Here is a 26,878-nt window from a genome sequence, read left to right as displayed (position 1 = left end):
AGAGTGGCAAATTCGATAAGAAGTCAAGACCCATCGGTGTGCTGTATTCAGGAAACCCATCTCACATGTAAGGACACACATAGGCTCAAAATAAAGGGTTGGAGGAAGATTTATCAAGCAAATGGAGAGAAAAAAAAAACAAAACAGGAATTGAAATCCTAGTCTCTGATAAAATGGACTTTAAACCAACAAAGATCAAAAGAGACAAAGAAGGGCATTACATAATGGTAAAAGGATCAATGCATCAAGAAGAGCTAACGATCCCAAATATATACACACTCAATACAGGAGCATCCAGGTACATAAAGCAAGTTTTTAATGACCTACAAAGAGACTTAAACTCCCACACAGAATAGTGGGAGACTTTAACACTCCACTGTCAATATTAGACAGATTAACGAGACAGAAAATTAATAAGGATATCCAGGACTTGAACTCAGATCTGGACCAAGTGGACCTAATAGACATCTACAGAACCCTCCACCCCAAATCCACAGAATATACATTCTTCTCAGCACTGCATTGCACCTACTCTAAAATTGACCACATAATTGGAAGTAAATCACTCCTCAGGAAATGCAAAAGAAAGGAAATCATAACAGTCTCTCAGACCACAGGGCAATCAAATTAGAACTCAGAATTACAAAACTAACTCAGAACTGCACAGCTTCATGGAAACTGAACAACGGCTCCTGAATGTTGACTGGATAAACAATGAAATGAAGGCAGAAATAAAGATGTTCTTTGAAACCAAAAAGAACGAAGACACAATGTACCAGAATCTCTGGGACACATGTAAAGCAATGTCTAGCGGGAAATTTATAGCAATAAATACCCACATGAGAAGCAAGGAAAGATCTAAAATCAACACCCTATCATCAAAATTGAAAGAGCTAGAGGAGCAAAATAAAAAAAACGAAAAAGCTGGCAGAAGATAAGAAATAACTAAGATCAGAGCAGAACTGAAGGAGATAGAGACACAAAAAACCCTTCAAAAAATCAATAAATCCAGGAGCTGGTTTTTTGAAAAGATCAACAAAATAGACAGACCACTACCAGATTAACAAAAAGGAAAAGGGAAAAGAACCAAACTGGTGCAATAAAAAAACAATAAAGGGGATATCACCACTGATTCCACAGAAATTCAAACTACCATCAGAGATTACTACAAATAACTCTATGCACATAAACCAGTAAACCTGGAAGAAATGGATAAATTCCTGGACACTTGCACCCTCCCAAGCCTAAACCAGGAAGAATTTCAAACCTTGAATAGACCAATAACAAGGGCTGAAGTTGAGACAGCAATTAATAGCCTACCACCCAAGAAAAGTCAAGGTCCAGATGGGTTCACAGCCAAATTCTACCAGAGGTACAAAGAGGAGCTGGTACCATTCCTTCTGAAACTATTCCAAACAATCCAAAAAGAGGGAATTCTTCCCAAATCGTTTTATGAGACCAACATTATCCTGATACCAAAACCTGGCAGAGACTCAACAAAAAAAGAAAACCAAAGGCCAATATCCATGATGAATATAGATGCAAAAATCCTCAATAAAATACTGGCAAACCTATTGTAACAGCACATCAAAAAGCTTATACATCACGATGAAGTAGGCCTCATCCTGGGGATGCAAGGCTGGTTTAACATATGCAAGTCTATAAATGTAAGTCACCACATAAACAGAATCAAAGGCAAAAACCACATGATTATCTCAATAGATGCAGAGAAGGCCTTCAACAAAATTCAACAGCCCTTTATGCTAAAAACTCTCAATAAACTAGGTATTGAAGGAACATATCTCAAAACAACAAAAGCTATTTATGACAAACCTACAGCCAATATCGTACTGAACGGGCAAAAACTGGAAGCATTCCCATTGAAATCTGGCACTAGACAAGGATGTCCTCTCTCACCATTCCTATTTGATATAGTATTGGAAGTTCTAGCCAGAGCAATTAGGCAAGAAAAAAAAAAATAAAGGGTATTCAATTAGGAAAAGAGGAAGTCAAATTGTCTCTATTTGCAGATGACAAGATTGTACATTTAGAAGACCCTATCATCTCAGCCCAAAATCTCCTTAAACTGATAAGCAACTTCAGCAAAGTCTCAGGATACAAAATCAATGTGCAGAAATCACAAGCACTCCTATACACCAATAACAGACAAACAGAGAGACAAATCATAAGCAAACACCCATTCACAATTGCTACAAAGAGAATAAAATACCTAGGAATACAACTAACAAAGGATGTAAAGGACCTCTTCAAGGAGAACTACAAACCACGGCTCAAGGAAGTAAGAGAGGACACAAACAGATGGAGAAACATTCCATTTTCATGGTTAAGAAGAATCAATATTGTGAAAATGGCCACAATCTCTAAGCCCATTTCACTTATGTGAGGCTTCACCCAGTTGAAGAAAGACCCAATGCTGCACTAACCTAGCAGCCAGTGGCCACATGTGGCTGCTGAGCATGCGAAATGTGTTTTCTCCTAAACAAGAGGCACCGTTAGTGTCAAATCCTACACATCAGATTTCTAAGACTTAAAACATGTAAAATATGTCATTATTTATGTTGATAACAAGTTGATGTGATACTTCATGTGGCAGGTTACATAAAACATAAAAATTAAGTTCACTTGTTTTCTACTTTTTTGTTTTTCTAAAAAGGCTACTAGCAAATGTAAAATGACACATGTGGCTTGCATCATATCCCTCTTAGACCCTGCTGCCCTAGAGTCTTTGCTCCTGTCACCTGCAGAGCCTTGGGTCCCTCCTCACCCAGGCTGCCTCCTGCGTGAGCTCTTGAGTCCATCTGGTCCCTCCTACAGTGTGAGGCCAGAAGAGAACGTAGCCTTTGTGTTTCCATCACAACGTGGGGGTGGGGACAGGTGCAAGCTCAGGAGTCAGGCAGACCTAGTTTTGATGCCCATCTCTGCTTCTTACTACTCACAAGACTTTAACAAAGTGATTCGTCTTCTCAGCCTCAGTTTCCACATCTTTCAAATGGTAACGTGATATTGTGAAATATTTATTTGGTCTTCTTCCCCACTGCTAAAACCCTTGGCATCTCTGGAGTGATGAGTGTCTTTTGTATGCTGGTGAAATGTCTGTTGGCTGATGTCCCTGAATAGCTTCAGGATGGAGGCTGGTCCCCAGAAAGATTAAGGCAGGATTCAAGAGTTAGGACTTTCAGCCTTATTCTCCAACCTCCAGGAAGGGGAGAAAGGCTGAAGGTTGAGCTGATACTCAATCCAATCATGCCTATGTAATGAAGCTCCCATAAAAACCCAGAAGGTCAGGGTTCAGGGAGCTTCTGGATAGCTGACCATGTGGAAGTTTCTGGAGGGTGGTGCCAGGAGAGAGCATGGACGCTCCACACCCCTTCCCATGTGCCTTGCCCTATGCATCTCTTTCATCAAGCTGTTCATCTGTATCCTTAGCAATATCCCTTATTATAAATGGGTGGATGTAAGTCAAGTGTTTCCCTGAGTTCTGTGTGCTGCTCTAGCAAATTAACTGAACTCCAAAAGGAGATCATGGGAATGTTGATTTACAGCTGGTTGGTCCAATAGCACAGGACACAGCCCGAGACTTGTGACTGGCATCTGAAGCAGGGGCAGTCTTGTGGAACTGAGCCCTACTGAGCCCTGGGATCTGATGCTACCTCCAGTCAGACAGTGTGAGAACTCAATTAAATTAGAGGACACCCAGGTGGCGCCTGCTAAAAAATTGTTTGATTGGTGTGAGGAGCAATAAATACATCTGGTGTCAGAAGTGTTGTGTTGAGGGGTGTGTGAAAGTGGGAAAAACCCTTCTCTTCCCTGTCTCTCAGAAGATGATAAGGATATCTACCCATTTCAGTGTTGCCAAGACATAGTAATGTAATGGCACAGGGCACCCAATGCAATGTGACTGTCATTCTCATCATCAATGATATTAACCATCCTTAACGTGAGGTCACCACTTCAGATAAGAGCAGGACCATCAGCTCCCAAGCTCTAGATGCCTCTTCCATCTGTTGGTGGTTTGCTCTCGATGTTCTTTCAGCGAAAATACTTTCATTCATGCTGCTGCTAAGACATTCTGTGCTAGTACAATTGATTTTTTTTTTTTTTTTTTTGAGACGAAGTCTTACTCTGTTGCCCAGACTGGAGTGCAGTGGTGCAATCTCAGCTCAACACAACTTCTGCCTCCTGGGTTCTAGCAATTCTTCTGCCTCAGCCTCCCAAATAACTGGGACTACAGATGCATGCCACCATGCCTGGTTAATGTTTGTATTTTTAGTAGAGACAGGATTTCACTATGTTGGCCAGGCTGGTCTCAAACTCCTAACCTCAAGTGACTCGCCAGCCTCAGCCTCCCAAAGTGCTGGGATTACAGGCGTGAGCCACCACACCCAGCCAATGCAATTGATTTTTTAGACCTACGTGAAACACTTTATTTTTGCTACTGTTCAGTTTCACCTAATTGATTTTAACTCGTCATTCCAGCCTGTCCAGACCATTCAAAATGCTCGTTTTAGATGTCCCTTCCAAACCTTCAGCCTCATATCTCCCAGCTCCTGCAGGTCCTTTCTCCTTTATCGGGACTGGGCTCCCCACAGGCCCCTGTGAACCAGCTTCTTGCCTCCTTAGCCTCTTCCTCTCTTCTCAGTGCTCTCCCCTCCTTACTCCTCTCCTGTCTTAGATCCATCTTTCAAGGCCTATACTAAGTTCTCACCCCAGCAGGAAGTCTCTGGAGTATTCCTTGGCTATCATCATCATCATCAATCAACCATTTTTTATTAGTTATATGTATAGTATTATATGTTAATTATATATGCAAATTGTGTGTGTGTGTGTGAAATGCATACGTGCCAGGCATTGTTGTAAATATTTTATACAAGTTGTCTAATTTAACCCTGTCTGGCGAAGACTATTGTTTCTCCCCATTTATCAAGAAGGAAACTAAGGAACAGGGGGCTTCAATGTCTCCCTAAGGTCACAGCGAGTGTTGAAGCCACAATTCAAACCGAATATGTCTGGTTCTGATGTCTACTGGTTTCTACTAGGCTTGTCTACCTCTCCGTTTACTGAATATTGCAGCTTCACCCTCAATGATACCCTGGTTTGTCCTGCATGTCACAGAAATAAAATCTTGTCCACAATTGGACTCTGAGCTCCGGGAGGGAATGTTAAGAATGTGGCAGCAGGACAGGGATTCAGGGGCTGAGAAGGTCTGGGCTCTACTCTCACCCTCCCACCTTGGGGCCCTTCCCTTCTCTGTCTCAGCTTCACCAGCAGTAAAGTGCAGGGCAGGCTCACTGTGGCCTGCCGAAATGGGTAACTTGAAATCCACCAGTGTGGGAGTGTTCGTACCACAGATAATGGCAAATTCTATAGGAAGGACCCTAATCTGTAGAATTTGCCGACATTTGTAGTACAAATACTCCCACACTATATTTGCAATACCAATACTAACCCCCTCTGATATGGTTTTGCTCCATGTCCCCACCCAAATCTCATCTTAAATTGTAATCCCCACATGTTGAGGGAAGAACCTGGTGGGAGGTAATTGGATCATGGGGGCAGTTTCCCCCATGCTGCTCTCATGATAGAGTGGGAGTTCTCAAGAGATCAGATGGTTTTAAAAGTGGCGGTTTCCCTTTCACTCTTTCTGTCTCCTTCCACCTGTAAAGAAGGTGCTTGCTTCTCCTTCACCTTCTGCCATGACTGTAAGTTTCCTGAGGCCTCCCCAGCCATGCAGAAGTGTGAGTCAATTAAACCTCTTTCCTTTATAAATTACCCAGTCTTGGGTAGCTCTTTATAGCAGTGTGAAAATGGACTAAATACACCCTCTGAGAGCCAATTTACCAGCACAACCCTGGATAACCAGGAGTAACAACCAGCTAGAGACCTAAAGCTACAACCGGTTTGGAGAAACTGGCTGCATCGACTCCTGTAACTTCAGAGTCCTAAAGGACATGTGAGAGCATGCACCCCATTTCCATATTTCGCATACGGAGGAGTGGTGACTGGAGTGGGAAGACAGCCAGGCACAAAGCTGCAGCCAGCCCCTAAGCCTCCCGTCTCCTGCCTCAAGGCTCTGTCCTCTGTATTTCTGTTTTCTGCAGCAGTGAGTGACGATGGAGGCCCAGAGTGGGGCAAAGTCCCACTCCAGTCCCCGAAAACCCAAGGCCTGCTGCTAAGCTGGAGAGATATAAATGACCCTTACCCATGAGTTAACCCAGTATTCCAAGCCCAGAAGTCTAGCGGTCTGGCCCAGGGGTCTTGTTGTTTTCCGTGATGAAACCTCCTGAATCTGCTCTTCTTCCATGCTCCCTCAAGGGGCCTCACCTTGGCCAGATGAACAGCCAGCTTGTCCCTGGCATCCTTGGTATCCTTCAGCCCATTCTTGAATGCCGTGTCCACCACATCACACTGCTTGCGCAGATCATTGGCTGTCTGGGACAGGATTCGATCCACCAGGGCTTTTAGCATCAGGGAGTTGTTCCGCTGCTTGTCAGCCTTCTCCACGTTGGTGTTGGAGAAGTCCAACCAGTCTTCCAGACTCACAGAGCTGAAACAGACCCCATGCTTTCATTCACAGTATATTTGGGGTAGGGAAGGGGATTGGGGAAAGGGGTGAGCCATATCTAACCTCTTACCAGAAGCACCTAGAATGTTTCCCTATCTATAGGCAGAGCACATAGTGGTCTGCCAGTATCAATAGCTGTCACTTTGGGCAACTTCCCTACTCTAGCATTGGGCTGGCAACTTATAGACATAATCTCATTTAATCCTCACGACGGCCAAGTGAGCCAACTAACTTTTATAATCCCCATTTTACAGATGAGGAAATCTGGGCTCAGAAAAATAAAGTAACTTGGGTGAGATAGCACAGCTAGAGATAATTTGAGCATCAAAATAAATACTAATGTAACAGATTATAATACACTGAATAAAATAGAAACCATACATCTATACAGATTTAAATAAACAAGTGAATAAACTACTGGTTTGAAGAGGAACTGTCTCTGTCTTCTGGAATGGCACTGATTAACCTCAAAATAATGTTAATTGGAAGAAACCAGACACACACACACACACACACACACACACACACACACACCCCTAGTATTTAATGCTGTTTAATGAAAAGCCGGAAAAACAACCCTATTAGAAGTCAGGAAAGTTATTACCTTCAGGAGGGAGGGAGGGAGTATTGATTGGAAGAGGACAACATAATAGGGGTTGTGATAATGTTTTCTTTCTTGGCCTAGCGGCGGTATGACGCTTGTTCAGTTTGTGATTAGAGGCAGCCTCTGAGATGTCCCTTAGTGATCACCCCCCTCCTGGTGTTCATGCCTTTGCCCCTTGCCTTGAGTTTGGGATGAATTTATTGACTTGCTTCTCACAAACAGAAGGATGTCACTTCTGGGATAAGGATATATAAAAAAAAAAAAACTGGCTTCTGTCATGGGTTTCTCTCCCTCTCTCTCTCTCTCTCTCTCTCTCTCTCAATCTCTCTCTCTCTCCCCCTCCCTCCCTCCCTCTCTCTCTGTCTCTCGGATCACTCATTATGGGAGAAACCAGTGCCGTGTCATGGGACTTCCCCATGGTGAAATTCACATGGCAAGGAACCAAGGCCCACCATCACCCATAATCAGCTTGGAATTGGACCCCACCCAGCCCGAGCCTTCAGATGGACTGCAACCCTGGCAGCTGGCTTGACTACAACCTCAGAAGACATTGAGACTGGGACACCCAGTTAAACAGGGCTTGGCTTCCCAACCCACAGGAACCATGAGATGATAAATGTTTATAGTCTTAAGCTGCAAAGTTTTGGGACAGCTTATTATCCAGCAAAAGGTAACTAACACAATGATAATGCCTTGAGCTGTATGTTTATTATTTGTGCACTTTCCTGTATATATATGCTTTATTTGAAAATGAAGGTTTTAAAAAGTAGAGTGAATTAGGCTGTGATACAATGTTAACTGAAAATGCAAATGATTAGATGTCACAGAAAAGGTACATAGTATAATCTCATTTTTATAAACTAAACAAAGTTTACCATGTGTGAGTGCATATGTACATATGTTTGTATGAACATGCAGCTAACACTGGTTATTTCAGTGGATGTAAAAATGGAAAGAGGAAAATTAATTTTCTCTTCACACATTTTTAGATTCTTTTACTTATTAAAAACATGTATAGATGAAGGAATACATTTTTATTCTTCAAAATTTTTGTGTCAGACTTTCTTAGTTAGTAGGCCTAACCTGGAGGATCAGGAGTCTCTGGGCCCAATGTCAAGGTCATCACCATTTAGCACTGCCTTTGCCCTAAGCCCACCACTTCCAACCTCTCAGCCAGCTGCAAGGATGAGTCACTAGGTCTTGCTTGTCTAAGAAACACTGGGACATCACCATGCCACCAACACATACAGCACGAGGAAGACTGCAAGACACACTCACTTTGGCTCAATCCTCACGGCGTTCTCAGAATATCTGATGTTTGGTGAGTTGTTGTTGAGTGAGAAGCAGATGTCATCTATGGTCAGGGCCACAAACTTGTCCTTCAAATCCTTCTCAAGATTGTACTTGGCAGAGCGGTTCATCCTGAAGAGAGAGAAAGTAAACTGGGTTTCTGCCTCTGGAATGCCCAGGTGGCACCCACAGGTCCTCGGGGAGGTCCTGGAACGTGAAGCTGCAGCGAGGTCTGGTGCAGGATGATGGTACTGCCTCCCTAACTCCCATCACCCCAACACTCACGCATATACCATTTGATGCCTGGTGACAAATCCACGTAACCAAACATGGACTTGGAGATCCTCCCTTCTACACTGACGTTTTCCAGTGTCACCACTGCGGAGCCTACTGTGTGTGAGGGGTCAGCCCAGGCAGTGGGCTCCAGCGCCCTCCAGTTTATAACCAGGGTAAAATCCAGCTCCAGCCCCACCCTTACCGGAGGGCGGCTGCCATGTATGAGGGATGTGGCCAGCTCTTACCCTGAGTGCTGGGAGATCTGGGAACACAAAGTGGGAGTGGGAGTATTGAACCCCATTCTTTCTGTGCCATGGAGCTCAGCTTTTGTAGGCACTGCCTCTTCTCAAAATTCCCAGTGGAGATTTGGAAAGCAGCCCAAAACATACCTAATCTGCTCAGAAGCCTCCTCCAAGGTACGGGTCAGCAGAGCCATAACACCCCGGATGATCTCAGCCTCCTTTATCAGCTCATGCTCCACCGTGTCGTGCACCAGGTCAATGCCAACACGCTTCTCCCTGGCAGGGGGAAAGGCAGCCAGTCAGCCAACACGTGCAACACGAGGTGACTCGATGTTGGCTAATGTCTACACTGTCAGAACGACCTGCACAACTGATCTGAGTGTGACCCAATCCATCTGGTGACACAGTGGATGACGGATATTAGTTGGTGTCTATGTGACTTCAAAACATCCAAACACAATGAAGAAAAATTGACTGGTGACTGGTCACTTGGTCTGAAACATGCCAAATGGACCTTTTTCCCCAAGTAGAAGAAAGTTTTAAATAATAATGATACATCCTTGATCCTCATCCAGTGTGTAGACAAACAATTGAATATAGAAAGATGTTTTATAGTAATAATAACTATTAGTAACAACACCAATATTAATATTACCTCCACCACTGGGCACTTACTCTGTGACAGGCATTGTGCTGAGCTATTTTTTTTAAGACGGAATTTTTCTCTTGTCACCCAGGCTGGAGTGCAATGATGTGACCTCGGCTCACTGCAACCTCTGCCTCCCGGGTTCAAGCAGTTCTCCTGCCTCAGCCTCCTGAGTAGCTGGGAATACAGGTGCGCACCACCATGCCCAGCTAATTTTTGTATTTTTAGTAGATACAAGGTTTCACCATGTTGGCCAGGCTGGTCTCGAACTCCTGACCTCAGGTGATCCACCTGCCTTGGCCTCTCAAAGTGCTGGGATTATAGGCATGAGCCACCGCACCCGGCCATGCTGAGCTTTTTATATATAAACATTCTTTCTTAGCCCTTTCAACTACAAATGGGGAAACTGAGTTTCAGAGAGATTAAGAAGTGACCTACCCAGTGTCAAGGAACTGTGCATCACATGTGCTTTTAGCCATTATGCCATCCTCCTCCCAAACAGACCCTGCTGGATGATGTTTTGCTCTTTTTCAACCTGTACGATGGTGCTTGGCAAGGAGGCTCCCCTACTCATTAGCTGTGTGCCCCTAGCCACTATATAACCTCCCTGTGCCTTGGTTTCCTTTTCTGTAAATTAGGGATAATTATTAGTACTTCATAGGATTGTGGCACACTACAAATGAGATATAGAAGCATAAGATACAGTACCTGGCACATAGTACATGCTCAATAAACTTAGCAACCTATACGTTATAATTATCCTTAGGCTTAGACTTGAGCCAGCTGGGTGTTGAGCTCTTTGATGAGCTGCTATTTCTCTTTGCTTCATAGACTTTCTAAATCTGGCTGGGAAGACTGCTTCCTGGTTGCTGCAAAGGGTCCTGGTTACCCTTATGTAAGGAATAGGCTTTCCAGGAAGACAGAGTCATGGTGCCTTTGAGAAACTGCAAGTAGCTCCACACACCTAAGCGCATCCCACTATTGGGAATGAGATATGGACCTGGAGAGGTCACTGCGGTCCCTATAATGATGAACATTGGTTTGCTAAGCTAAGAAGCTTAAATTTTATCTTGAAGCCATTGGGGTTTGAAGAATTCTAAGCATGGCGGTGACCTGGAAAAATCTACTTTGGGAAAAGTTCACTCAACAGCCAATGTGGAGGGTACTCTAGATTACAGGGGATTATGGTAACAGCAAGAAGACATTAGGGCACTCCAGCTAGGGCTGTGGCAGGACCCAGGTCTGGAAACCAGCATCACCCCAGAGTAGAGAGGATCATTCTATTCAATGGATTTATAGGAGGGAAAAAATAATAAAAGGCATGTTAATATAGAGCTGTCTGGATTACAGAGTGCTTCTGTGCAGCTCTGCATTGGAGGGACGTACTGTCCCCCAGGAGCTGTAGTGTCTCTTCTCACCTTCTTCCTTGGCAGCAGAACCCTTGATTTTTTAGCTGAGTACCTGGCTGCCCAAAGTAAAGCAAATCATTTCCCAGCTTCTGTTGGTGTGGTCATGTGATTAAGTTCTGGTCAACAGGATGCAAATAGAAATGATGAATGCCAGACCTCACTTACTTCTACTTGCTGGAATGTAGACATAATGGCTGGAGCTCCAGCTGCCATCTTAAATCACGAGGTAACATTGGCAGTGAAAGCCATGTGCAGCAGAACAATAATACAGGCTAATCTTGGACCCTAAAACTGTGGCCCACCATTCCAACCCTGAACTGACTATCTCTAGACTCTTTAAATGTAAGAAAGAAAGAAATCATTTTCTTTAAACTCAATGTTATTTTAGAGTTTTCCATTCCCACAACCAAGCCTAGTCCTAAAGTATATTTGAGTTGAGTTAGTCAAGAGCAGAGTTGAGGCATGAACTAAGTCTAGTGCCCCTTGCACTGCCCGGCACCAGGGGCATGCTGGGATAACTTCAGGCTCTAAAAGAACACCTGCTCAATTGCCGTGTTCTAATTCACTATTCCACACAGCCAGCATAAAAGGTTACTACCCAGCATCTCATTTGTCACAACAGATGAATCATTTGAGGGACCTTCCCTCCTACCTGTATGCCAGGCACGTCTCAGTAATGTGCAAGGGCTCTTTCAAGCTCTCCAGGGCTTTTTCCAATCTGATCTTATATATGAGTAGATCGTCAGTTTCATTCACAAGCTGTTCAAGTTTGTCGTCTAACTCCTTCTTCCAGAACCGGACTTCTTCGAGTCTCTGTTCTGAAGCACACAGAGAAGTCACACCAGGGTTAATCTATCCCAAGGTAGCCAACGTTTGAATTAGAAACTTGAGAACTGTTGTAAAACTACCTGTGATATGTTCTTTTCCTCTTAGAGTTGTGCTACTTGGAGCATCTTTTCATCTTTATAAATGGTTATTTGCAGGAAGGAAGGAAAATGTATTTTCTTACAGTCCACATCAAATTTATCATTCTATACTCATTAGTTCTTCGGTGCCCACTGTTTTTAATAGCTTTTAATTTTATCAAAGCTATAAATGTATGTTGTTTGAAAAATCAAATAGTATCACAAATAATTAAAATTCTCTGAGCTGTCCCTACCCACTCCCACCTTCTGGGGGCAGCCACTTTAAACACGCTTATCACTTCTTCTAGCATTTGCTTATACTGCTATTCATTCATTACCAGTTTTGATGTTATATATTGATTTCCTATGACAAAAGATAATGTTTTGCTCTTAACCAACTCACACAACATACTTTGATCCTTCCATCTCCCAATATAGTTTTATCACCATTTTGTTAAACAATAAATAAACTTATTATTTATTTACATTTCATAAATATATAAATGTTATTTACACCTGAGCCCTATCATATACTGTGATAAATTTCTTTTCTTATAAAATTTTCTGTTTGGGGGAGGGGTTAAAATGACATTTTTGCTTCACTTTCTTTTTTAAATGATAATTAAAGGCAGATTTATTAAGCATTATAAGCAAAAAAAAAGGCTGATTTAGTAGTAAAACTATTTTACATATATATTTATAATCGATAATGAGTAGGTCAGCATTTGAATCTTAAAGTTATAATGTACTGGTTGTATTGTAGTGTCGGTTTCCGCCTCTGTAAACTGACTCTGTTTTTTTTTTTTAAAGTTATTGTGTATATTTGAGGTTTACAATATGACATTATGTGATAGTAAAATGGGTACCATAGTGATTGCTTCACTTTCTTTATATTACTAATTTTTTCTCAATATATTCCAATCCATCAAGTAAACTATCAAGTTTCTTTCTTCCTTGGAGATGTCTCTCCTAGAGCATCTTCTTCTCCTGCTGCTGCAATCCGGATGGGTTGCTGTCTAGTTTTCTGTGTAGCTATCATCCTATGACTTTGCTTCCAGGAAACCCCTTCACTCTTTTTGTGTTGCTGTCCCATTTCCTGGATTTCATTTCTTCCTCTTCCTTGATTTACTCCTTCAGAGTGCTGAAGCACATCCTTCAGTAACTTCCTAAGAAATGGATGCATGTGAGGTAAAGTTTTTGAGAACCTGTAAGTCTGCAAATGTCTTTATTCTACCCTCACTGTTTCATTCTATTTGGCTGTACACTGAGTTACAGTTTGTAAATCTTGTATATTTAGAATTGTGATTGTGCCGCTACATTTCCTTCTAATTTCCAGTAAGAAGTCTGATGCCATTCTGATTCCTGATTCTTTATATGTGACCTGTTTTTTCCACTCTGAAAAGTTTTAGTAATCTATTTTTCTAGTGTCCAGAAATTTCACACTGGTGTCAAACTTATATAATTTTTGTGCCACATGCCAAGCATACCCTTTGATATGGTTTGGCTCTGTGACCCCACCCAAATCTCATCTCGAACTGTAATCCCCATCTGTTGAGGGAGGAACCTGGTGGGAGGTGATTGGATCATGGAGGCAGTTTCCCCCATGCTGTTCTCCTGATAGTGAATGAGTTCTCTTGAGATCTGTTGGTTTTATAAGGAGCTCTTCCCCCTTCACTTTCTCTTCTATCTCCTGCCACCATGTGAAGAAGGTCCTTGTTTTCTCTTCACCTTCCACCATGATTGTAAGTTTCCTGTGGTCTCCCTGGACATGCGAAACTGTGGGTTAATTAAACTTCTTTTCTTTGTAAATTACCCAGTCTGAGGTATTTTTTTATAACAGTGTGAAAAACGAACTGGTACAAAGAATTGGTACTGGAGGTGAGGCACTGCTATAAAGATAACCTGAAAATGTGGTAGTGACTTTGGAACTGGGTAACAGGCAGAGGTTAGAACACTTTGGAGGGCTCAGAAGAAGACAGAAAGTAATGGGAAAGTTTGGAACTTCCTAGAGATTTGTTGAATGGTTTTGATCAAAATGTTTAAGGTTATATGGATAATGAAGTCCAGCTGAGATACTCTCAGATAGCCATGAAGAACTTGTTGGGAGCTGGAGTAAAGGTCACTCTTGTTATGCTTTAGCATTTTGCTAAAGGGCTGGGAGCATTTTGCCCCTGCCCTAGAGATCTGTGGAACTTTGAACTTGAGAGAGATGATCTAAAATTGGAACTTATGTTTAAAAGGGAAGCAGAGCATAAAGGTTTGAAAAGTTTGCAGCCTAATCATGTGATAGAAAAGAAAAACCCATTTGGGGTGGGGGGGGTGGGGAATTAAAGCCAGCTGAAGAAATTTGCATAAGTAACAAGAAGCCAAATGCTAATTGCCAAAACAGTGGGGAAAATGTCTCCAGGGCATGTCAGAGATCTTCACAGCAGCCCCTTTCATCACAGGCCCAGAGGCCTAGGAGGGAAAAATGGTTTGATGGGCCAGGCCTAGGGCCCCACTTCCTCATCTTCTTTTTAGAGACAGGATCTCATTGTGTCACCCAAGCTGGAGTGCAGTGGCATAATCATAGCTCACTGTAACTTTGAACTCCTGGGTTCAGGAGATCATCCCCACCTCAACCTCCTGGGTAGCTGAGACTACAGGTAGACATCACCACACCCACCTAATTTTCTTATTTTTTGTAGAGGCAGGGGTCACTCTATGTTGCCAAGAATGATCTCAAACTCCTGGTCTCAACTGATCTTCCCATCTTGGCTTCCCAAAGTGCTGAGATTCTAGGTGTGAACCACCACATCTTCTCCATTTGCTTTTTGCTCTTTCTGAAACTCCTATTAGTTATTGAACCTCCCAGATTGATCCTTTAATTTTCTTGTCTTTTCTTCGCTGTTATTTATTTTGTTGTCCCTTTTCCCCACTTTCTGGAGATTCGTAACACTTCTTTTGATTTTTTAAGATTTTTCTGCTCTTATATTCTTAAATTCCCAGAACTCTTGTTCTCCAAATGTTCTCTTTTTAAAGATGCCTCTACTCGTTCCAAGGACACAATTTCTTCTCTAAATTCTTGGTAGATTTGATAGTGTATTTCTTCTTTTTGTCTATGTACTGTCTGTCTCCTGAGTTTCTGTGTATTTGATTATTTGTTTTAGTGTCTGCCATGTTAGTGGCTTTCCTCAAATATTTGGCTATCATCATCTGATTTAGACCGAGATGCTAAAGTGCTACCTGGAAATTGTCTATAGGGACAGTGCTTGTCAGCCAGAATGCTTTACTGTATAGAGTGATCAGGTGAGACCCTGGCACCTTGCTAGAGAATCCCCACATGTTAATATTTATAGATCTTTCTTTGTGGGACAGTTACTTTCTCACAGAGAACCCCTCCAGTCTCCTGTCCGAGGGCAGAAGCCTGGCTACCAGTGTCCTGGGAACCAGCTAGAAGAATTACTATGTAGACACAGGAATGAATGAATCATTAAGTAGACATTCATTGAACTTTTTAGCTTCTACTGGAGTGAGTGAGAGCCAGAGTGAAGAGGGTGCTCTTTATAAGGACTTTCAACCAATCTTGTTTCTGGTTCTATCCTGACCTTTCAGCTTCAGAAGTATCTGGGTGCATCCAATTTTGAGCATTGCAAGATTTCTGCAGCATAAATCAGCTGAATTCGTATTGTTTTTTTTTTTTTTTTTTTTTTTTTGAGACGGAGTTTCGCTCTTGTTACCCAGGCTGGAGTGCAATGGCGCGATCTCGGCTCACCGCAACCTCCGCCTCCTGGGTTCAGGCAATTCTCCTGCCTCAGCCTCCTGAGTAGCTGGGACTACAGACACGCGCCACCATGCCCAGCCAATTTTTTGTAGTTTTTAGTAGAGACGGGGTTTCACCATGTTGACCAGGATGGTCTCGATCTCTTGACCTCGTGATCCACCCGCCTCGGCCTCCCAAAGTGCTGGGATTACAGGCTTGAGCCACCGCACCCGGCCTCGTATTGTTCTTTACCCACCCTGACTTTCTGCAATCCCTAGGTCTGTTATCACTTGACCTTTCCTTTCTAAAATCTTGATTTCATCATTTGTCTACTGTTGCTTCCTCCGTGTGTGTGTGTGTGTGTGTGTGTGTGTGTGTGTGTATCTCTCTCAGGCTTGAGGCATAGCTTTATTGTTATTTTGTTAGTTTTACTGTTGTTCATTATTTACTGATATTTTGTTGGAATTCTAAAAGAAAGAGAAGGCAAATGCATGTACTCAATCCACTATGTGGATTGGCGTCTTCCCACTGATACCTTGTAACTGATTTTCACCACCACTGTGTACCCTCCACTATCCTACTGGACACCTCTTAGCTCAAAGGTCACCAATAATCTTCAAGTCACCAGTCCAAATTTATTATGGCTCAACTCTCAGCCTCTTTGACATTTAGACAACCACTGATACAATAGAAGACTTCCGTGCCTATGGAACCTCATCTTTTGGCTTTCTTTTTTTTTTTTTTTTTTTTTTTTTTGAGACGGAGTTTCGCTCTTGTTACCCAGGCTGGAGTGCAATGGCGCGATCTCGGCTCACTGCAACCTCCGCCTCCTGGGTTCAGGCAATTCTCCTGCCTCAGCCTCCTGAGTAGCTGGGATTACAGGCACGTGCCACCATGCCCAGCTAATTTTTTGTATTTTTAGTAGAGACGGGGTTTCACCATGTTGACCAGGATGGTCTCGATCTCTTGACCTCGTGATCCACCCGCCTCGGCCTCCCAAAGTGCTGGGATTACAGGCTTGAGCCACCGCGCCCGGCCTCTTTTGGCTTTCATAACCTTGGTTTCATCTTTTAGTTCTTCCACCTGAACTTCTGTTCCTCAGCTCTTCTCTTGACCCTCTTCATCTCATGTGCCCTTTTCTTCTCTTTCAATATATTCTTTGGGTAATCTAATCTACCCTTATGGCTCCCCTTACCACCTTTATGTGATTACTTCCAGATTTCTAACTTTACCTCTTAAATTCTAACAGGCTACCCACTGAACTGAACCTTCCAAATTCAAGATCTTCCTCAGGCTTGGCCCTACCTCATCTACCTCTCATTTTCATCATGCTGCTTTTCCTCACATACTCTATACAGCAACTTGGACCTCTCTACTCATTTCCCATAAATGTCACATTCATCCTGCCTTTATTATTTTGTCCAAGCTATCTCCTTGGCTTCTGTTATTAAAATTCATTCATAAATCCAACATACATTTTATCAAGCACCTTTTCTCTCCATCTTTGCTGCCATTGCCTTCATCTAGGCCAGCAACTTACAATAATTTTAGTTACTTGTCTTTTTGCTTGTGTTATTTCTCTTTTACATAGTAGAATGTATCAGTCTTCTTCAACTTTACACTCCTAAGCATCCAGCACAGGGTGAGACCTATTTGAAGGATGAATGAATGAATGAATGATGAATGAGCTGTGGTCCTATTAACCAGGATAGGGAACTACAGAAGCAGAAGCAAGTTTTGAAGGACAGGGGTGAGTTCATCTTAGGATGTATTTATTTTGAGGTGCCTGAAGGAATATATGTGGCAATATATGACAAGTAGTTCTCTATTTCCCCAAAAAGTTCTCATGAGATTTCTATCTAAATGCAGAAGATTTCTTTATGCAAACCAATAACACAAAGAAAATAGTGATAAAATTCATAATGAGATCATCAAGAAATTGCATAGAGGGAAGAGAAGAAAAAGCTAAGAACAAAACACTAAAGAACACCAATAGGAAATGAATGGGAAAAGCATCAACAATAGAGAAGAGGAAGAAATAGTCAGAGAGAAAGGAAATGAATCAGGAAAAATTTGTGCCACAGAATTCCAAAAGCATCCAGTATTGTACAGAAGCCAAGATGGATGAAGACTAAGTGAACATTAGACTGGCAAATTGAGTAGTCATTGGATGTGACCAATCGGAAGTGATTTGCCCTCTCCTCCAATCTGACAGTGCTTTATTTGTGCCACTTATGGAACAAATCACAGCATATCCTGGGTATCCTGTACTAGACTCATCTCTACTTTCAGACTGCAAGCTCCCCAAGGGCAAGCACCAGTCTGGAATATCTATATCATCAGCACCATCACAGGTACTTGCAAGTTATTTTTAAATTTTTATTGAAATATCAAAAACCTATAGAAAAGTACACATATCATAAAACTCAGTGTATTTTCATAGCGAACACACACATATAACAAAGACCCAACTAAAGAAATAGAATATAACTGGCATCCTAGGAGATCTCTCATGACCCCTTCCAGTTCCTATCATTCCACATACCAATGTTGACTTCTAACAGTATAATTTTTCCTTTTTATTTGGCTTGTTTTACTTTACATAAGTAGAATAATATGGCGTGTACTCATTTATGTGTCATTTATTTTGCTCAACATCTTAATACATTTGTAAGATTCATCTGTAGTGCTGTATATAGCTATAGGTCACTCTTTCTCTTTGCTGTAAAGTGTAACATATTTATCCATCCTACTGTTGATGGGCATGTGGGTAGTTTCTAATTTAGAGCCAGTACAAATGGTACTCCTTTAGCCATTGCAGCATATATGTTTAGTAAACATATATATGAATTCCTGTATGATAAAACTCTAAAATTAGAATAACCAGGTGAAAGATATGCATATCTTCAACTATAGTTGATACTGCCAAAGCTTTCCAAAGTGATTATAGCAATTTATATTTCCACCAGCAGCGTATGAGAGTTCCAGTTGCTCCACATCCTCTTCTCTCTCCTTTCTTCTTGTTCTCTTCCTACTTTTTAATTGTAGCCATTCCATGGCTGTATAATGGCATCTCAACTTGATTTTAATTTGTATGTCCCTGATGACTCACAAAATTATAGCACCTCTTCATATGTTCATCAGCTGTTTGAATCTCCTCTCTTGAAAGGTGTCTGGCCATTTTTTGTCCATTTGTTTATTGACTTATCTGCCTTTTTCTTTCGTATTTTTAAAAGTTATTTATATATTTGGATACGAATCATCTGTCAGATACATATATTGTGAATATCTTCTCCTACTCTGTAGATTGCTTTTCAGCCTTTTGATATGGGGTGTTTTTGTTAAACAAAAGTTCGTCATTTTAATATAGTCTAATTTATTGTTTTTCTTTTTTATGAATGGTTCTTTTTGGTCCTGCTTAAGAATGTGTCAAATTTTTGCCTTCTCCAAGTCATAAAGATCATAAAGATGTTCTCCCCTAAAAGTGCTATTGTTTCATCTTTGCCATTTAGAGATGGATGGACTCCAGTTAGATTTGTTGATAGATAAATAGGTGGCAGAGAGAGAGAAATATGAGGTAGGGGTTGGGATATCATTTTTTTCATATGAATATCCAATTGGCCAATTCATTGAAAAGGCTATCCTTTTCTCATTACACTGTGGTGTTGCTTTTGTCAAACTCAGATGAACAGATTTGTGTGGGTTTGTTTCTGGACTCTATCATGTTTTATTGGTCAACTGGTCTATCCTCACCTATACTTCGCTGTCTCAATTACCATAACTTTGTCACAGCTCTTAGTTCTTATGGTAGACATCTTCCAACTGTGCTCTTCTTTAAGATAGTTGTGTCTATTCTTGACCCTTTGCAATTCCATATGAATTTTAGAAGTGGTTTACCAATTTCACTGTAAAACCTGCTAAGATTTTCATTGGCATTGCCTTGAATCTATAGATTAATTTTGGAAGGGAATCAACACTTGTAAATACTAGGTTTTCCAATCCAGTAGCTCATAAATATCTGCATTTACTAAGAACTTCTTTAATTTCTTGCAAAAATTGTTTTTCAGTGCAAAACGCTTGCACATCTTTTGCTAGATTTAGTCCTACGTATTTGATGCTTTTAATGGCTAATTTTTTTAATGATTCTCAATGAATCAGTGAAGGTTCACTTTTTTCCCATATCTACCAAAATACAGTATTGTAAAAAATGAATGATGCCTCCTCATTTTTAACACCTACCTATTTGCATAATTATTTAGAACATGCCTATCTACAAGGTGATATCAATATAAGGATCAACCTATTAGGAGAGCCTATCATTTAACATTGCTGGCCTGAATGAAGGTTTGGGTTATTGGAAGTTAGAAAACTACAGTCCTCAGACCAGATTTGATCCATAAATGTCTTTGTTCAGCTAGCCCAGTATTATAAATAAATCAAATTAATTACCAATGTTTAAAAAGTGAGTAAATTCCAGCTTTCCAGATTTTCTTGAAAAAAATCAGACAATTAGGCAACACTGGGCCCATATTCTTTCTTGGAAGAAATGGGTTGAAATAGAGTAGCAACTTCTACCTTAGGTGGGGCACATGTTCTCCAGGTCCCCGCAGTCCCTACTACACACTAAGGTCTTATATTCAACCCCAATGCTACCTGCTTGGTCCCTATAGATAGCTGAGTTGGTGACCTCTGGTTAATCCCTTTTTGGGATTTAGGAGATATCAGTTGTTTGTTTTGTTTTATGTCTTTGTTTTGATTATTTAAGGACATTATCTTTTTTTTTTTTTTTTTTTTTTTTAATTTTTTTTCCTGAGATCTTTGCTGAAGAACACTACCTTTTAAATACTGTTTTAGGCCCAGTGCAGTGGCTCACACCTGTAATCCCAGCCCTTTTGGAGGCCAAGGCAGGCGGATCACCTGAGATCAGGAGTTCAAGACCAGCCTGGCCAACATGGTGAAACCCTGTCTCTACTAAAAATGCAAAAATTAGCTGGGTGTGATGGCACACTCCTGTAATCCCAGCTACTTGGGAGGCTGAGGCAGGAGAAGTGCTTGAACCTCAGAGACAGAGATTGCAGTGAACCAAGATTGTGCCACTGTACTCCAGCCTGGGTGATGGAGCAAGACTCTGTCTCAAGAAATTAAAATAAATAAATATGTAAATAAATACGGTTTTAAGTATGGAATTGTCCAGAGAAAATTACTCTTAAGACTCAAGTAAATGTTCTTCTCTAGGAAAACTTTTCCAACTCTTCATGTCTACTCCACCCCTGTCTTTGTTCCCCCACCCCAGCATCCATCTGGTTATACAAGTGTCCCTTGGTATCCTCGGAGGATTTGTTCCAGAATCCCTGACAGATACCAAAATCCATGGATGCTCAAGTCTCTTACACAAAATGGTGTAGTGTTTGTATGTAACCTATGCACATCCTCCTGTCCACTTTCCTTTTCTCTTTCTTTCTTTTTCTATTTTTTTTTTTTTAAGAAACAGGGTCTTGCTATATCACCCAGGGTGGTCTCTAACTCCTGGGCTCATGGGATTCTCCTGCCTCAGCCCTCCAAGTCCTGGGACCCCCAGCACATGCTACCACACCCAGCCAATACACTTTTAATCATCTCCAGGTTAATTATCATACCAAATACAATGCAAATACTATGTAAATAGTTGTTGAACTGTATTGGTTTTATCTGTATTTTTAATTGTTGTATTGTTATATTTTAATGTAAGCCCAAATATTTTGGACCTACAATTGGCTAAACCCATGGATACAAAGGGATGACTGTTTTCTGATGATTAATTTTTGTATCTTTATTCTCTTCAAGCTAGAAGCCCCTAAAAAGCAGAGATTCTGATCATTTCCTGTGATATGCCTAGTATGTAGTATATAGATGCCCATAGATGCTTGATAACTGTGTATCAAATCAATGAATAAATAAATGATGGGTGGCTGAAAATTAGACTGGGTTACCTTGTGTCTATCTTAGGGCGGTGAACTTAAACATAGAACTTGGAGACTACACATGATTTTCTCTAATATTTCAAGAATAATATGTTGCTGCAACTGAACTTGATGCTATAGCTAAATTCAACAGCCTCACCCTAGTGTGTTCACAAATGTGCCAAGCATGTTGTCTTACCTAGTTTCTTGTTCACATCGCTTTGAGATTTTCTTGTGGTCTTTTCAATTTCATCCACAAGCCTCTGGCTTTCTGCGACCAGGCGTTCCGATCGGGACCTCTGGGCATCTGCTCTGTGATACTGGTTCTTGTTAGCAATGTGCCACTCTGAGGGCAGGAACTTGGGCGGAGGTTGTAATAGTTTAGCCATTTGAGGTTTCCAAAGTCCTGATCAAAAGCAGACTTTTTTAGATTAAATGAAAGCAATTTGTTCTTTCTTATGTCAATTTTTATGAAAGTGTGACATACATATGGAAAATTGCATAAATCATAATCTGTACACAAAATGAACCCATCTGTGTAGCTGGCACCCAAATCAAGAAACAGGCATCACCACCATCTCTAACCTCTTTCCAGTCCCTCCACCTCAAGCCCCTGAGGGAAACCAGTATCCTGACTTTTAACACTACAAATCTATTTTGCTGTTTTTGAATTTAATGTAAAGGGAATCATATGGTGTGTATTATTTTGTATCTGACTTTTTAGCTCAATATTATGTTTGTAAAATTCATCTATATTGACTATATAATTGTAGTTGGTTTGTTCTCATTGCTGGGTCAGTGCCATTGTATGAATAAAATCTAGCTGTCTTTTCTGCTGCTTATGGATATTTGGGTTGTTTACACTCTAGGGCCATAATGAGAATGCTATTAATATTCTCTAGCATATCTTTTGGTGAACACATGTATACATTTTTATAACTCATTAGAATTGCAGGGTCATGGAGTAATGTTCTGCCAAACAGATGAACACAGACATGTTTTCATTAAAAAAAAAAAAAAAGCCAGGTGTGGTGGCTCAGGCCTGTAATCCCAGCACTCTGGGAGGATGAGGAAGGTGGATCACAAGGTCAGGAGTTTGAGACCAGCCTGGCCAATACAGTGAAACCCTGTCTTTACTAAAAATACAAAAATTAGCTGGGTATGGGGGTGTGCACTTGTAGTTCCAGCTGCTAGGGAGGCTGAGGCAAGAGGATTGCTTGAACCTGGGAGGCAGAGGTTGCAATGAGCTGAGATCGCACCACTGCACTCCAGGCTGGGTGACAGAGCAAGACTCCATCTCAAAAATAAAAAAAGAACAAATGTGACATGTGTAAACTGACAACTGGGTATTGAACCTGTTCAACACATAAAAGAATCTCAAAACTTCCAGGAGAAAGAAAAGGAGAGAACAGGAAGAGGAACACATGAGAAGCCACCTGGCAGAGGCTGGTGGCAGCGGAAACGCTAAAATTACCCGTTTCATCTGCATGCAACTCTGAAGGACTGTGAGAACTGCCTTCCTCAGACAGAGCTGAAATCTGTCCCCACTCCCGTCTCTACCCCAAAGTCTGAGCCCTTGCCCTGAGGGGTCTCTGGATCTCTGAAGCCTTCACACATACAAGGATGAAACTAGAGTCAGATATTGACCAGGCTGAGAACCTCAGCCCACTTAGCCCTCTCAGACAACAAGGAGTTTCTCCATTTCTTCGTAGCCCAGTCCCTTTTATGGTCTCTACCAAATTTATCTGAGTGTGGGGCCCACATTTAACCCAAGACTCCTGGATAAGTCTCAATAGCCCTCAGAGAGCTGGGGACCTAAATCAGGGCTCATCCCAACGGCATAAGGATTTGGTTAGAGAGGAGGGTTGCGGGTAGGGGTAGGTGGGGTGGGGTCAAGGTTTACTTACCTCAGCGCCACACGGAACCACTACGCAGCTCGAGATGGGAGCCTCCTTACTCCAATCGGAACTTCCAGCTCTTGCAGAACAGGGAGGTAAACATCGTAGTCTCCATGACAACAATTGACGCGTTGCCGGGGCAAAGAGGGCGGTTCCGCCACTGAGCAGCCTTGCCAAAGGCTTGGCGCAGGCGCAAATTCAGCGGACCCCAGAGCCAGAGACGCAGGAGTGTGGCGTGTGGGAAGGGTAGGGCCAGATGCTCCGGCCATCTCAACCTATCGCGAAGACGCGGGGTACCAAGCAGAAGACAGCAGCCAAAGCTCCGGGCTGGAAGTCAGGAGACCTGCGTCTAGCCCAGGCCCTCCCACGGGCTGGATCATCTCGGGTCGTGCTGTACCCTGGGTCTTGGAATTCCTGGGTATAAAGTAGGGTTGAGCTGGGTGATGCCTCCAGGGCCTCGCAGTTGCAGGCCTGGCACCACCAAGCCAGACACCTGGCGCTGCAGGTTGGGGGCGGGGGTGAGATATTCCTGGGGTTGCCGTGGCCGGAGTTGGTGGTAAGAAGGAGGAGCCTTCAAGTGGCGGGAGAGGCCAGGGACGCAGGCGAGCCTGGAGCTGGCGGAGCCGTGGGAATGGGACGCTCGGGGAGCGCTCGTAGCCCGGGGCAGTGGCCAAACTCAGAGCTGGGAGTCAGGAGCCGGATTTCAAGTCTTCCCACTGTGGCTCTTAGTTTCTCCAACTATAAAATGAGCAGATTGGAACTTTCAAACGAATACAGTGCTCGGAATGTGTTCTTTATGATTGTGTACTGGAAAAACACTAGTACGTGTAAAATAAAGCAATTACACGATGGCGGATGGGAGCGGATTGGAAAAAGCGACCTGGGTCCTCGTCTACACATCCTGAAACACAGAAAATGGGTATTGAAATCTCCCGCCCAAGTGTAAATGGCTTCACGCCCACCAATGGAAGGCAGCATTTTCTCAGAGGGCAACCAATCAGGGGAGGCTTTACCTCGTTCCCGCCCCGTACGCACTGCGAGACGAGGGCGGTGCCCTGCAGAATCACCAGACGTCATGAATATTAAATAGTAAACACGCCGTCCGTCCAATGGGACGCGGGAGTCTTTTGTAGATTCATATTCCCCACCCCTCCCCGAAGAGGCCAGTGGAGTAGCCGGGTTGGCAGTAACCCAGGTTTCTCACCCCGCGAAGACCTGCCCGCATCCCAGCCTGGGCACTGCGTCCCCCGGGCCCTGTGCAGAGGGTTTCTGTCCGCCTGGGCGTGGTGCGGGAAGCAGGCTTCAGGGAGATGCGCGCTGGCGGCTCCTACCTGGGAGAGAGGAAAGTGGCCTTCTGGGTCCATGGAAGCCGCAGTCCTGGAGGAGCGAGCCTACCCCCGGGAGGCCCCAGCCTTGGAGAGCCAGCCCTAGGGTTGCTCCCCAGTATACAGAGATGACATTTCTTGGATCTTTCGGAAACATGATAGAATTAGCAAAAGTGCATGAAGTTATATAAATTATGATCATAGCTCACCGTCGTATTTTACATCGATATGCAAATTTACTTCTCCCTTCAGCCACCACGGCGTGGAGGGGGACAGAAAAACCATGAGACCATCACCTAAGGACTGACACCAAGACTTCGTACTCAAGAAGGCATCCCGCATCTACTGGTGTTCTGCCCTTTGAAAGACCTGTATTTGGATACTGTTGGATCTCTTGACAGGCTTTAAATTAAAAGAAAAAAAAAACCTCTCCTCCGAGTATCTAGTTATTTATTCTGGAGTTCCAGTGTAATTGCAACTATTCAAGAACAGGTTTAAAAGAAAAATATTTGCACACACAATACATACAGTCCAGCAAAGGAATAAGTCCAATAGAGGACTGTGGAACAACTTATCAATAATTATTCAGTGTATATCTAGCCCCAATATACGGGTAGAAAATAATGGAGTTTAAAGCAGATATCTAGCAGAAGGCTTATAATTTACTAAATAAATGAGCATACAGTCAAAGCTTTTATTCAAAGTAGAAATACTCAAGCTATACTTCAGTTTTAAGCAATTTTGAGATTTTTGTTGGTTGAAATAAAGTTGTTTCCCAAACTTGAGCCATTCTCTACGAACTTCTTGATTTTTTGGCATATCCACATATCACCTGTAAAATTACTTTGAGGTTTTTCTTCAAGTACATTCATTTTTACACAAAAACATTTATTTTAAAAGGAAACTACCATACCATAAATGGAAAAATAATATCACCAGCAGGAGACACAGCAGCCATAAAAATAAAATGAAACAAAACAATACAAAATTTAATGTTGATTTAAAACAATGAGGTAAAGTCATAATAAATCTAACCTATTAAAAACTCGCATCTGAAAGCAAGTTCTTCAGTAAGAAAAATTGACCTGTTTATAATAAATATATATTTGGCTTGATGTCGTTAAAGACAACTTGTTTTCTAGTTTTGTTGTTTATCACTAGTAATCTCAACTGGATAGTAAACATATTTAGAAAATTTAAAAGATATAGCTGCTCCCCAAAGTTAGTGACTTTTGTCCAGGAGGGAAAAGGAAACTATAATCCTCCTGGGGGCCCAGGAAGGAGAGAACCAGATAAGCTGAACTCCAGAAGTCTCTGGTACAAAGCTCTTTCATTATCTAGTCTTACCTCTTGACACTTTCACCCTGAAACTGAGGGTTAAAAATCAGGAAACCAAGTTGATTGTTTATGTAAGCTGCAATGAGTTTCCTCCAGAGTTTGCTTAGGTCCATTACCACGACTGGCTTATTTCTGCGTGGGAAGCCTGATGGGCACTCTGTGAGGGCAGGTGTGAGTAGGAGGCCTTCAGGCAAACACTCCAGTAGTCACTGTGCATTCACTAGGAGATGAAAAATATGGGAGGAAATTAAATCAGAGGGGATAACTCCAGAAGATTCAATATTTTTCAAGTAGGACTTCCAAAAGGAAAGAAAAAAAAAGAGAGAGAAAATGGCCAAACAATTATGAAGGTGAGAGAGAGAGAGCTTGAGCTGAAGACTCAAGTCTTTAGAATAACAACCCGCCTGAAATTAACACACACACACCCACTCCTTACATATAGTCTTCCCTCAGTATCCATGGGTGATTAGCTCCAGAATCCCCCCAGATACCGAAATCGGCAGATTCTCAAGGGTCTTATATATAAAGTGGTGTAGTATTTGTATATAACCTATGTACATCACTAGGTGTGCATACTTTAAATCATCTCTAGATTGCTAGAATACCTAATACAGTGCCTAATACAATACCTAATACAGCGCCTAATACAATTCCTGATACAGTGCCTAATACAATTCCTGA

At 42.1% G+C, this 26,878-nt stretch overlaps 1 protein-coding gene across 1 annotated transcript in view; it reads right to left on the bottom strand.

The window, feature by feature from the left end:
• Positions 1–23,668, bottom strand: part of TEKT1 (tektin 1) — a 32,532-nt gene extending 8,864 nt beyond the window's left edge. The window contains exons 1-6 of the mRNA XM_032280593.1: positions 23,544–23,668; positions 21,836–22,042; positions 11,703–11,868; positions 9,143–9,271; positions 8,466–8,609; positions 6,343–6,565 (exon numbers count right to left, since the gene is read on the bottom strand). Of these exons, the coding sequence (XP_032136484.1) occupies positions 6,343–6,565; positions 8,466–8,609; positions 9,143–9,271; positions 11,703–11,868; positions 21,836–22,025 (852 nt within the window). The 5' untranslated portion in view covers positions 22,026–22,042; positions 23,544–23,668. The remainder of the gene's footprint in view (positions 1–6,342; positions 6,566–8,465; positions 8,610–9,142; positions 9,272–11,702; positions 11,869–21,835; positions 22,043–23,543) is intronic.
• Between the last annotated feature and the right edge of the window lie 3,210 nt (positions 23,669–26,878).

The sequence above is a fragment of the Sapajus apella genome, unplaced genomic scaffold (genome assembly GCF_009761245.1).
Source record: "Sapajus apella isolate SASKATOON/1434 unplaced genomic scaffold, GSC_monkey_1.0 scaffold12, whole genome shotgun sequence".
In the NCBI taxonomy this organism is placed as follows: domain Eukaryota; kingdom Metazoa; phylum Chordata; class Mammalia; order Primates; family Cebidae; genus Sapajus; species Sapajus apella.
This window is presented reverse-complemented; position numbering and strand designations above follow the sequence as displayed.